Here is a 13473-nt window from a genome sequence, read left to right on the forward strand (position 1 = left end):
GACATAGACAGCTAATTTCAGTAGTCTCTGGAAAAAAATTTTGAGACACTATGGTACATAGAAAGGAATCTGCATCTAAAACAGCATCTGTTCCAGTTGGGTGCTGCTGTTAGTGAATGCCTATAATCCTAGCTACTTGGGAGGTTGAGATCTGAGGATTACGGTTCAAAGTCAGCCCAGGCAAGGAAGTCTGTAAGACTCTTACCTTCAATTAACCACCAGAAAGCTGGTGTGGCTCAATGAGTTGTGCTAGTCTTGAGGAAAAAAAAAAAAAGCTAAGACAGAGTCCCCTGACCTTGAGTTCAAGCCCCATTACCAGTACAAAAATAAAATAAGAGCAAGCTTTCTATTCCAGGGTGAGAGGATGTGTTCTGAGCTCACTCCAGGGAGTGGCAGGGCCACTTCACGTCCTGCTCAGCAGACAGCCCCTGGAGAAGATAAAGCTTTCAAAGTGCTGGTCCTCAGCCTTTTCCTTGATGCGCTGCTCCTCTAAGGAATCCACAAGTCTGTCTCTTTGCTCAATCACTTGCATCATCTTGTTGAATATTTCTTGCTCCTCATTTTTATCTTTCTCATCTTTCTGGCTCTCTAAAGAAAAAAGAAGAAGAAGAAAAATATCAGACTCAGGTAAGACAGGGCCCCCACGGAGCTCTTGGCCCAAGCCTTCTCCATTGTTAAGGACTTATTCTGCCCTGTGATCTCAAAGGGAAAAACCAGGAAATAAATTTGACACCAAGGATCTACCTTTAAAGCCACAGATTAGGAGGTAGGTACTTTGTGCCATGGTCAGCTCTGTTTTTACCTTGAGAATATATATCTGTGTCAGGGGAAAATCATTTGTGAGAAAAAGAAGTTAATACAGGTACAACCTACCAAGTCCCCCAACCTCCCTTTCTGCCCTAGAAAGAAAACAAGAAACCAAGGCAAAGGCTGCTTTCCATAAACACATCTGAGCCTCAGCAAAGAGGTCTGTGAGAAAACTTTGTAAGTAACATCAGTGGCTACTATTTCAATGACAAGAATGTTTTTGTTATTTGCATTTAATGACAGAGTTATGGTTTTGTGTGTGTGCGTGTGCGTGTGCGTGTGCGTGTGTGTGTGTGTGTGTGTGTGTGTGTCTGGAAACTGAACCCAGAATCTCCCATAGGCTAAACAAACATTCTACCACTCAGCTCTATCCTCAGTCCTTGGTTTTTATTTTGAGACAGGGTTTTACTACGTAGCTGTACACTGAAGACTGGCACTGAACTCATTGAACTCAGGCCTGTAGAGTGCTGGGCTAACAGATGTGCCCACCCTGCCCAGCTAAATTGCAGCCTTTTGAGTGGAGACCATATGGAAACAAGGTGATGTCCCTTGATTGATGTCTGTGATTGTCCCTGACTGTCCACAGCTTCTAGAGGACTCTGCTTTCCCCTCTAGCCTTTTTGAGAGCTCAGCCACATTCCTAATTGCTCTGAGACATCCAATTACCTGGGGGTGGGGGTGGGGAGGGGAGGGAAGATGAGAGGAATAGGACTGTAATAGAATGAAGGGAGACAGGAAGAAGCAGGTGGTGTGGACTGTCTGCAGCCTCCTGGGGATGGAACCCAGGGCTTCACCCAGGCTAGTCAAAGGCTTTCCTACTCAGCCACATCCCCAGATCAACAGCAGATTGTAAAAACAGATTTCAGATTTGCCAACCAGATCTTTGCCATGAAGAAACCTAAGTTCTTTTGGCCACTCCTATTTATGCTCAGAGGGGCTGGCAAGAGCCCCATTGCAGAGGAGAGAAGGTGGTACTGTCTCCCGATGCATTGACCCAGTTGCTGGATCTGGGTCAGGAAGTAAATAGATGTGAAAAGGGCCATTCTCCTGGAGCATCCTGCTTTGTGGGAGGGAGGGGAGAGAGGCAGGAGAGGCAAGGGCTAACACCCCATGTTCTGGGCCTTGGAAGCCCCAGAGCAAGCAGGAAATGTCTTACATCATTTGGTGGATTCTTGCCCAGTGCATGATTCCCCTCTGGGAAGAAGCCAGCTGGAAGGGTGCCCCCATGTGGACATATAGGGCAGTACTCACATACTTTGCAGTGTGTGAGGCTCTAGTGTAATAGCAACACATATCCTAAAGTTGCCATAGGTAGCTAATCAGTTAAACTTGCCAGGAGGTTCCCATGAAGGAGCAAAGTGGCCCTATAAAGACAGTGGGTGGATTTTCTGGCCACAACTGAATGGCGGAAGTGTAGAAGCAAGGCCTGGTAAGACAGGAATGCCAGCAAGAATTCCAAGAGCATGGCCAGGCTTTACATGACATCAGCCACCTAGCTTCCTTAAACTGCCAGCATGAGACTGGCAAGCTGAGGATGGGACACAGCTGAGTTAGAGAGCCTTTATGTCACCAGGACCCAAACTTCCCTTCTACCCTTGCTTGGCAGTCGCCCTAGGGAAAAACACTGAACACCACCTTCAAGATTGACCATTTTTATCCCTGAGAGACCGTGCATTTCCCACAAGCGTTGTTTAAATTATTGCATCAGATCAAGTTTCCTGGAGGGGGATAAACAGTTCCTATTTTCTCCTTGAAAGCCCCTGGGAAAAAGCTTGTGTGGAAGATAAGTTTAACTGTAAAAAAAAGTAAAGAAGCTACTAGTTTTAATTAATTAATTTATTTTTTCAGTGCCTATGAGAAGAAAGAGGAAATGTTTGACTTTCACTTCTTAGGATTGAAAAAAAATCATAGGTGACTAATAATTTTTGTCATGTTGATTTTACTATCCTGAAATATAACATTTCAGTGTTTTGTCAGATGTCTAAATCATATTATCCACTATGGCTTATTGGGGTATATTCCAGTATTGGTATTCCAAATTGGATGAACAACATAGAACAATTTAAAAATTCTCCTTTTAGGGTAAGCTTGTTTGTCATAGATGAACCCATGTAAGAGAAACCATTTCTTTTTCTTGCTATCTGGTGATCAAACCCATGGCTTGGCATTGTAGCACTGAATTACAATCTAACCTGTAAATCACTTGCACAAGTTTTACACAGTGCAGCTCTGCAAGGTTAGTTTTAGTGTTTTGTTAACCCTTTTTCTTTTTAAGCTAGGACTTGGACTCAGGGCTTCATGTTCTTGATTGGCTTTGTTTTTTACTCAAAACTGGTACTCCACCACTTGAGCCACACTGCCACTTCCTTTGTTAGAAATAGAAAAATAGAATTCTGTTGTTATTGATAGTCTGCAAATTACTTCTATGTGGGAAAAAGCAAGAGCCCCTGGGTTTGTGGCATGTTCCTAAATTTAAGACCCACCATTTACATTAGAAATGTTTGTTAAGTTCCCTGAGAGTCAGTTTTCTAATCTGCATAATGGAGATAAAATAGTTAAAACAATGCTGTCTCACACTTACCAAGTGCTTGCCCTATGCCAGGAAACTCACGGAGGTGGATGCAATGTTAGTTTTGTGAGATAGATATTAACTAGTTCTTTTAGACCTGTCTAATCCATGGATCTGGCTCACAAACACAAGACAGAGTCCTGCCCTGCTTTTCTCATGTGCAATGCCCAGGCCCAGCCTGTACTAACAGAGAATTTCCTCTTTACCATCTCTAGTGGCTTACAGAACCTGGCCTGCCTTCCTCTGTGCTGCCAAAGTGCCTTTTATGGCCCTCTGTGTACTGTGGATACTGCTTTGGCTGTTCTCCTCAGTGAGATCACAAACGCCCTGTGGGCTGCCTTCACCAGGTGCCTGGCCCACACCAGGCTCTCTATAGATGTTTTCTAAGTGAATGGCTGGCTAAATGAAGCAATGAGTGACTTTGTTTTGGCCAGGATTAGTGCACATGCCTGTAATCCCAGCACTTGGAAGGCTGAGGCAGAAAAATCAAGAATCCTTAGGTTATCCTGGTCTACCTAGCAAGATCCTGTCTCTATACAAATGAATAAATGAATGGTTTGGTTCTTATGAGCACATGATATGGGAAAAATGATGCCCTCACAGTCTAAGTGAATAAATGTGACTATGCACTTGCTGTGCTTGTTGGGTGGGCAAAAGGCAGGCTGGCTTTGAACTTTCCTCTGGCTCTTAGGCTGGTCTTCCATGCAAAGGAGGAGGAGAACTCCCCACTGGAATTTGTAGCATTCTTGGTTCAAGCATCCCAGAGGGAAAAAATGTCTTTAACAAAGGCCCCAAACATATTATCTTACTCACCCTCCTTGAGCATCTTTTCTCTTAATTTCTGTTCCAGTCTGCTTTGATGATCTTCTAATTCTAGTTCTTGGGCCCTGGGTTAGGAGAAAATGTTAAAATGTAAATCTGAGGAATGTGGTAGAATATTAATGAAGACACCCTTAATAGTAAGATACTACATTCTTTCCTTCTTTTTTTTAAATTTAATTTAATTTTATTTGTGAACATACTGTACAGAGGGGTTACAATTACATGGGCAGGATAATGCGCACATTTCTTACCAAGCATTACAGCCTCCTCCTTTGGTTTACCCTTCACATCCCTTCCCAGCCTCCCCCCTCCCCCCCAATCCCAATCCTTCTTAGGTTTAGAACATCTCTACATGGAAAACTTGCTGTGGTTGGGAGTCCAAGAAGGTACCTAGAGGGCAGCTGAAGATGGTAATGTAGGCTCAGTGGGCTCTGGGAAAGACAACCTGACCATCCTTTATGGGGAGATGGAGGTAGAACAACAGAAAAATCTCTAGAGTGGTCTAGGGGAGAAACAGTGACGAGCTCTTCTCTCTTTTAGGTGCAATATGATTTCAAGAATCTCTTCTAACCACATTCAAGTTGGATGTGGTCAACAAGAAAACCATTATTTCTTGGTTCAGAACTCAGCAGGGAAGAGTGGTAGCATTTACTATCACCTGCTCTCCTTTCCCCACCTCCCACCCCAAGCTCTCCAAATACCCTCTGAGGGTCAGGGTGGTTATAAAATAAGGCAGTAGAAATGACAGCTTGTAGTCAAGTGCCAGTGGCTCACACCTGTAATCCTAACTACTTAGGAGGTTGAGATCTGAGGATCATGGTTAGAAGCCAGCCAGGGCAGGAAAGTCTGTGAAACTCCTATCTCCAATTAACACCAGAAAACTGGAAGTGGAGCTGTGGCTTAGAGTGGTAGAGCACTAGCCTTGAGTACAAAAGCTCAGGGACAGCACCCAGTTCAAGCCCCACAACAGAAAAAGCAAGAAAAAAAAAAAAAGAAAGCAATGATGGCTGGTATTACCAAGTAGATCTCAGCCTTGTTGCCACCAGGAAGTGGCCCGCCATGTCACAGAGCCCCTCCCATACTTTACTCTCAGAAGCCAGACACAACCATCCCTGCTGCAGGTGTGAGTGCTCTTCAATGTGAGCCTGGGGCCAGAGTCTGACTGAATGATCTCCATCTCCTGACCCATTACCTGAAATCTATTTCAGCTACAGGACTCCACAGAGAGAACAGACAAAGATTCTCCGTGCTAATGCCAACATGATATGCAAGACATAAAACACCAATTTGCCTCAATCACTATTCTGTATGCACAAAGAGGAAAAAAATCCCAGGACTTCAGCAGTGAACGGTGCCCCCCTTCCCACCCCTTTGCTGTTAGGACTCACTGTTATCTGTGTTGCCTTACTTACATGATCAGTAGTTCCGACTCATATCGCGTTAATTTATTCTTCTCCAGAACCAGTTTAAACCATTCCTGCAAAAGCTGGGCTTCATCCTGTGTGCCTGAATCTGCTTAAGAAATCAATGGCAAATAGGTTAGATTGGCATTTCTCTCCCCATGATCAGACCACTTTAGCAGGCCATGTTTGTGGCAAGAAGGGCTCGGCAGGTAGCTGCTCCTGGTATCCTATTGATGCCTTAAGGTCATGAACAAGACAAATGAAATCCACCTGTGCGTGTTCTGGGGGGGGGGAGGTCCTCCTGGGCAGATATCACGTGACTTCTTTAACTCCAGATGCCTGTAATCTTGTCCTACTATAAAGCACACTTTTCCTGCCTGCTTGTTGGTTCTCCATAAAACTTGGGTAGGTTTATGTATCACACGGACCACCAAAGAAGCCCTAGGTGCTGGGTCAGTCTCCTTCCCCTCCAATCAGGGAGCCCTTGCTGAATAGTTCTTCATGGGGCAGAAATGTTCATACCACACTTGATTCCAGCATGGTGACTGGCATTTTATTTGTTTGTTTGTTTTTCCCAAAGAAAAGCCAAAAGGAAAAGAAAAACCATTAGGTTTGAGTCTCACAAAGCGAGTCATATCCCTATATTCTTACAGTTTAGATTATGTATGACATTTATTAAATGAATGAATGATACGTTAGTACTGCCCTATGTACTGGCATTACAAACTTTGAAACCCCACCTCGAAAAGGAAATGACATTTGTTTTTTCACAGCTTCTTAGTAATCCCTCTAAACCTCTTTCTAAAGCTTTGCCATTACTTTTTTCTCTTTTAATTTCTGTTTTATAGTACCAAGGTCCTCACATTTGCTAAGCAGGTTCTTTACCACTTGGACCACTCCATCAGCCCCTTTTAAATGTTGGTTAGTTTTGAGAGCAGGTCTTAATTTATATCCAGGTGGGCCTGGACTGTGTTCCTCCTATTTGTGCTTTCCCCCACATCATTGGGATGACAGTCATACACACCACACCCAGCAGTTGGTTGAGATGGAGTCTTGTAAACGTTTGGCTTGGGCTGGCTTTAAACTACAATCTCTAGCTTTCTACCTCCAAGTATCTAGGATTAAAGCTTGAGTGTTAGTGAAATGAGCTCCCTTCCCATAGCTTAGTGCACTCCTTCCCCTCTCCACAGCTTAGCATGCTCCCTTCTTAGGTAACACTAGGTCCATTTAGTAAGAGCAGTAAATAATCAGCTTCCAACACCCGTTACCTTGGGGTGGCACTTCTCTGGGCCAGCTACCACCGTCTAAGGGCAACAAGAGTCCCTTAGAGTGACCTTCAGGTCTGGGAAGTTGCAGAACTCCTTATCTACTATTGGACAGCAGACATAAATCCTAGTCCACCATGATGAAGCCCCTGGCCCACACGTCTCCGCCTCCTACCCTGTTCTAGCCCCTCCTAAACCTCCTAGGTTATATAGGTCACTTCAGACAATAGCTGGTGCTTCTTCTCACTTCTCCCTTGTGAGAAGGGGTCTTGCTGGCCCCTTTCTCAGCAATAAACCTTTCTTCATTCTCTGTTCCTGGATGCCTGTGTGGTTTTCTGGCAAAGTCCAAATAATCTAACATTGCGCCACCACAACTAGCTTACCATTTCTTTCATATTCTGTTCTAGAGTTTTGACAAGGATCAGAATTCATGTCTCTTTGTCATACAAAAAGTGTAAAATACTTATCTCTCACCATTTTGGAATTCTCGACCAGTTTTCAAACACCATGGTTGGGCCTGTAAGTTATTTCAACAGCAGGGACTTCATTTGGTTTATCCCACAAAGTCTGATAGTACAATGCCGCATTCAAGATGCTTTTCTATAGCCTGTTTTTCACCTGAGCTTGGAAACCTGAGTTCACAGCTCTCTCCTTTGATCATCTATTCAGATTCAATCTCTTCTTCTAGATGTTTGTTTAATGTTTCTAGATTAAGGATCGTTTGTGTGACAGAGAAAACAGAAAAGCTGAGAGCTGACAATTCTGCCTTTCCTCATTGCCTAATGTTAGGCCATCTGCTACAAGCTGGGCCTATCTTCTCCTTGTTCCCAATCCAAAAGAAACAGCCTTAAAGTAAAATTTTGCTGTCGTTGGAGTATTTTTTGGTGGTTGTTTTTCAAATTCAGCCTGTTTGCTAAATTATACCTGCCAGGAATGGCCAGGCTTTCATCCTGATGCCTTGCCCTTTCCATGTCCTGTGTCTCTGAAATGCTGGTCCACTAGAGAGTTCCTGGGAGCCACCCTGATTTCAACTGACAAATACGCAGCCAGCACAAATTGACCTGCATCACTTCATTTAGTTTTCTGTTCTCAGTGGAATAACTCTAGGCTTTTATTGGCTGCAGTTCAACTTTTAGAGCCTTCCTTTATTTTTTCCCTCTTGTCAATATTGGGACTGGAACTCAGGCTTCCAACTTGCTCAGCTGGCACTCTACTACTTGAGACACACCTCCAGCTTGGCTTTTGTGCTGATTATCTTGAAGGTCTCATGAACCTTTCTGCCCAGGCTGGCCTCAAATTGTATAATCCTTCAGATTTCAGTTTCCCAAGTAGCTGGGATTATAGGCGTGAGCCACAATTGCTTTGCTGAGCTTTCCTTTCTGTGGTAGTCAAAGTCAGTTTTGGAGATCATGACCTGGAATCAGCCTTTCAAAGCACTGGGTGCTCAGGGAGCTTTCTCTCCATTCCTACAATGCATGGAGATAGTTCTCTATGATTCCATCAGCTCCTTGTTAATATTGAATTTCCTGTGGGTCCCTATGAAGTCTGAATGGACTGCCTACTCACAGAAAAGTTAAGAAGGTGTGGGCTTCAGACCTGTGGGCAGATCCTGCCACTTACAAATCTGTGGCACTGGAGTAACCTCATGTCTCGGTACGAAATGGGGTGTTGACAGGACTTCCTCATTCATTGGTTGTGGGGGGGGACTACATAAAACAATGCACACAAAATGCTCGACATAACTCGGCCCAGAATAAGCTTTCAGTAAGCTTTCTCATTGCTGTTACTCCTTTGTCATTTCTTCCAGCATTGAGGTCTATAGTTCCATAAGGATTAATTTTCTGTTCACCTTTAAAACTCAGCTGAATGGTGATTCCTGACTTGAGTATACATGGTGAAATTTTATCTAGTTACACTTGAGGTTAACAACTGAAACAACAAAAAATATTAAATTATATTTGCCTTGTGTAAATATATAAAGACAATCCATGGCTGGGTGGATTATTAGGGATCCTTAAGAAGGCTTTGTGCAGATTCCCACTGATCCTGTGGCTACTTCTGTTGTACTGAGAGCCCATTTGAGGCAAAGTTGTGGCTAGGATAGTATAGTTGAAAGGAAGTGACCTATGGCACTATGGTGAATAGGACAGCCCAGTTACCTGACCCTTCCTCTCTACACTCTGCCTGGTCCACTGTCATCTGCTTCTTCATTTGCTCCTGGACCTCTTCCTACATAAAATATAAACAGTCCCATTGCTATGGCTAAATAATCTAAAGTCAACACAAAACAACCTGCAATTAGTAGTCATTCATTTTGACCCACTTTTGTATCTCAAAAATGCAAAGTGAATTATGTCACTCCCAACTGAAAGTCTTCAATGATTCTCCATGCTCAAATTTGAGCTGCTACCAAGTACATTAGTTCTGCTTATTTCAAGGTAACTGGCATGTGGTGGCACATAGCGTTTATTCAGGACAAATAACAGAACAAATGAACAATCTTCTCCTTAAAGTCATGAACTAAGAAACTTGCCAGGTACTGGTGGCTCCTCCACAGGCTCAGATCTGGGGATTGTGGTTTGAAGCTAGTTCTAGCAGGAAAGACCTTGAGCCCCTTACCTTCCTTTAACCAACAAAAAGCTGGAGTGGCGCTGTGGCTCAACTAGTAGAGTGCTAGCCTTGAATAAATAGCTCAGGGACAGCACCCAGGGCCTGAGTTTAAGCCCTAGGACCAGCACAAGAATATAAACATACATGATAACATATATAAAGTTTTATACATATACACACAAATTGACTAAAGGAGGAGTCCCTATGGTGTAACTCCTCTGAATAACTAATGAACTGTTTAACATAATAAATAGCAGAAAGCAGAACATGTTTTTTTTTTGAGGGTGGGGGAGGAAAACAAGGGGAAGACACACTAATGGCAGGAGGAAGAGCAAGCAAATGCAGTCATTATAGCCAATGCACATTATATCAAAATTGAACCATGTAACATGAGAGAAGGGATGGGAGGGGGAAAATGGGGGGAATGATGTATGTGTAACATTGACCAAGATGCATTGTACTCATAACCTGACTTATAGAATTGCAATCTCTTTACACAACTACTTGGTAATTCTTTTTTTTTTTTAAGAATGTTTCTAGCTGGGAGCTGGGAGATCTATCAATATTCTTAGCTGCTAAAATCTGAGGATCAAGGTTCTAAGCAGCCCAGACAGAAGAGTATGGGAGACTCTGATCAGAAAAAAAGCAGGAACTGGAGGTGTGGTTCAAGTGGTAGAATGTAACTCTTTTTTTTGTTGTTGTTGTTGGTGTGAGGCCTGAACTCTGGGATTGGGCACTGTCCTTGTGTTCTTCAGCTCAAGGCAAGTGCTCTACCGCTTGTGCCACTTCCAGTTTTCTAGTGGTTTATTGGAGATAAGAGTCTCATGGACTTTCCTGCCTGGGCTGGTTTTAACCGTGATCCTCAGATCTCAGCCTTCTAGGTAGCTAGGATTATAGATAGGAGTGAGCCACCAGTACCTGGCTAGAATGTAACTCTCAAATGAAGAGTCAAGTGAGAGCTAAAGACACTGACTTTAAGACCCAGTATTAGCCTAGAAAACAAATAAACAAAAAGAACGCTTTGATTCAACAACATTTGCTGCAGAATTTTAGAAATTAAGAAAGATCTATTACTAAAATTTTTTGTAATCCAAATGAGTGCTGAATTTTGTGAATGATTTTCCTTTTTCTGTTGAAAAGATCATAACATTTTCCTCTCATATTTCAATATGGTGACTGTTAAATCACATGATTGACAAACTCGTTATTAATGAGCTTACTATTCATTGAATTCTTTCATCTTTTCTAAAACTTTGCTGTATCTTTGGTCTTCCCCCTTTTTTTTAAATCCTTCTTTCTTCTTTCTTTTTCTGTCTTTTATCTTAAACAATCACCTTTAAGAAAGTTGCCCTTAGTGTTTCCAATGCTTGGCTTTCAAAGAGGCCTCTGGCGTTCTACAGAGTGGCCAGTGAGCTACAAACACAGGTAGAGGGATCTGTGAGCAGACTTCCAGAGACGGTGGGTGCCATTACCTCTTCTCGGAGTGGGCCAGGCTGCACACCATCTGATCCTGAGCCATTCCTGGAAATAGCCAGGTAGATGATTCTGGGAAACAAGTCAGAACACCACAGCCTGACTCCATACAATCATGTGGCTTCTGGAAAGGAAGATGAGTGGGGCTCTTTTGCTGCTTGCTATCAAAGTTGCTGAGTCCTGGCCACTGGGCTCCTTAGCAGGGGCACAGCTTCCACCATTCAAGGCGCCATCTGGCCTGTGAAATCATATCCTGGGACCTAAGAACAGGCCACTTGTGCCACCACACCGAGGCTCTTGCTGTTGGCTTGTGTGATACTCCATTCCTCAGCAATACTGGACCTCAGGATCCTTTCCAGCACCCACAGAGTTGTGGCTAATGAACCCAGACTCCTTGATAGCTTCATTAACTGTGGATTTGTGTTATTTCTGCCCATTCCCTGTAAAGTTAGGGTTCTTCTGACAATGGCTTGTTTTATTATGTGATAACATATTTCTGTGGCTCCATTTTTATGCTCACCTGCACTAGGCAAATCAGATACCTCAAGGTCAGAGGGCCTGGACTCTTTACCTGCTCTGCTCTGCCTGCCCGGTGAAAGCACAGTAACCAACCATGTGCAAGGACAGGCAAGGTGGTGTAATGTGAGCTCATCACCTTTCCATACATTAAGAGGATAATTATGGAAAGCTATCCATTCCCCCAGATCCATGCCCACATTATGGCCACAGGCAAAGGGTGTGGCCATGAAGCATAGTGCTCATTGTCATTGTTGAACTGCTTTTACTAAATTGTTGTATTGTTGGGGGTTAAGAATAGTTTATATTGAGGTTTTTTTTGAGAATCCCCCCTCTTCAAGTTGTGATCCTCCTGCTCCTGCTTCTCTAGTTGAGATTACAGGCATGTACTACCATGCCCAGTTGGAAATGCTTTATTTTTTCCACATCTTGTTACTAGCATCAATTAGTCATGCCCAATGAATTTCATTGTGACCTGTCCATTGGAGCACACATAGTACCTTGATGAGACACACTTAGACCACACATGGACCACACCTGTGAAATCCATGTGTCATACAGACTTCTAGAAGCCAGCTTACATATTATCTAGGGAATGTCCTTACAGATGAATATGAGTGAATCAACAAACAAATGCATTCAGTTTGAGAAATTCTTGACTTCATAATGATAAGGTTATAAAAGGAAAAAAAGAATCAACTCTCTTGAACAGTTACCTTCCATACCCTCCCCACCTTTCAATTGCATTAATAATATATCATTTACTCTTTTATTCCTGCCATCCCAGTGAGGAAGGCACTATCAGCTCTGTTTTATAAATGAGAAAATTTGTCAAAGAGATAATTGCTATACAATGGCAATATCAATACTCAAACTCAGGCTAGATATGGAGATCCATGTCTATGATTCCACCTAAGTTACTTAGGAGGCACAAATGAGGAGTTCCATGGTTTGAGTCCACACCAGAAAAAAAAAAGCAAGACCTCATCTCAACAAAGAAGTCAGGTATGGTGGTTCCTATCTGTTAACCCTAAGCAGGAGGTATAGGTAGGAGGTCTTCCATGTTGAGTGGGGCGGGGGGAGGGGGGGGGAAGGAGAGGGAGGAGGGAAGAGAGGAGGGGAGAGGGGGAGTGGCAAACAAAAACATGACCTACCTGAAACATAATTAAAAGCAAAAAGTATTGAGTATTGCTCAAGCGGTGGAGAGCTTGCCTAGCAAATGTTAAGGTCCTAAATTCACAAAAGAATCAAACCCATTCTAATACCTGTGCTTTTCCAAGGAATCCCAACTGTCACATAATCTAGAAAAATTTCATTCCTTCGAGTTCTCAGCCAGAGTCAAGATGAAAACCACCGAGAAGAAGTCCAACGCCTTCCCACTTCTTGGCTGAGGGTTTTCTCGATATTTCTGATTATCATGTGCGTTCCTGCTGCCACCTGCTGGCAGCCCCACTCATCCTGTGCCCCTCAATCTTGGTTGCAGGACAACCCCACCACTAGGCTCCAAAAATGGTAGAATGGTGCCCGCCAGCTGCTAAGAGTGAAGGTCTGTTAAGAGTAAAGCTGGAAAGGAAGTGGTGCCCTCCTCCCTTCTTCCTTCCCTCCCTCCCTTCCTGGGGATCAGTTCTTCCTCCTTAGAAGATGCATGCACCCTGTCCTCAGATTTCACCTGTCTCTAATTATCAAAGGAAAGTTCAGACCATTTCAATCTGAACTCCTCACCCTGCCAAGTTGGGACATTCGTGGCTCTGATTTGTAACACTCATCAACCAAATGGGCAACCAACACACCAGTAGGTAACAATTTGTGCCTGGACTGAGAAGAGTCCCTGGCAAAGCTGGGCTTCTCTTGGGGAATCAAGCCATTGCCTATTGCGGACCTCTGCCCGCCCCCCATCCCCACCCAGCCCCAGGGTAGCCAGGAGCAGAGGGCTATTCAATGCTTTTGTCACACACACACACACACACACACACACACACACACACACACACACACACACACACACACA

General features: G+C 43.6%; 1 protein-coding gene across 1 annotated transcript in view; it reads right to left on the minus strand.

The window, feature by feature from the left end:
- Positions 1-316: 316 nt before the first annotated feature.
- Positions 317-13473, minus strand: part of Micalcl (MICAL C-terminal like) — a 53863-nt gene continuing 40706 nt past the window's right edge. Inside the window, exons 10-12 of the mRNA XM_013028672.1 lie at positions 5611-5710; positions 4190-4263; positions 317-588 (exon numbers count right to left, since the gene is read on the minus strand). Of these exons, the coding sequence (XP_012884126.1) occupies positions 404-588; positions 4190-4263; positions 5611-5710 (359 nt within the window). The 3' untranslated portion in view covers positions 317-403. The remainder of the gene's footprint in view (positions 589-4189; positions 4264-5610; positions 5711-13473) is intronic.

This window comes from Dipodomys ordii, unplaced genomic scaffold, assembly GCF_000151885.1.
Source record: "Dipodomys ordii isolate 6190 unplaced genomic scaffold, Dord_2.0 Scaffold113, whole genome shotgun sequence".
Classification (NCBI taxonomy): domain Eukaryota; kingdom Metazoa; phylum Chordata; class Mammalia; order Rodentia; family Heteromyidae; genus Dipodomys; species Dipodomys ordii.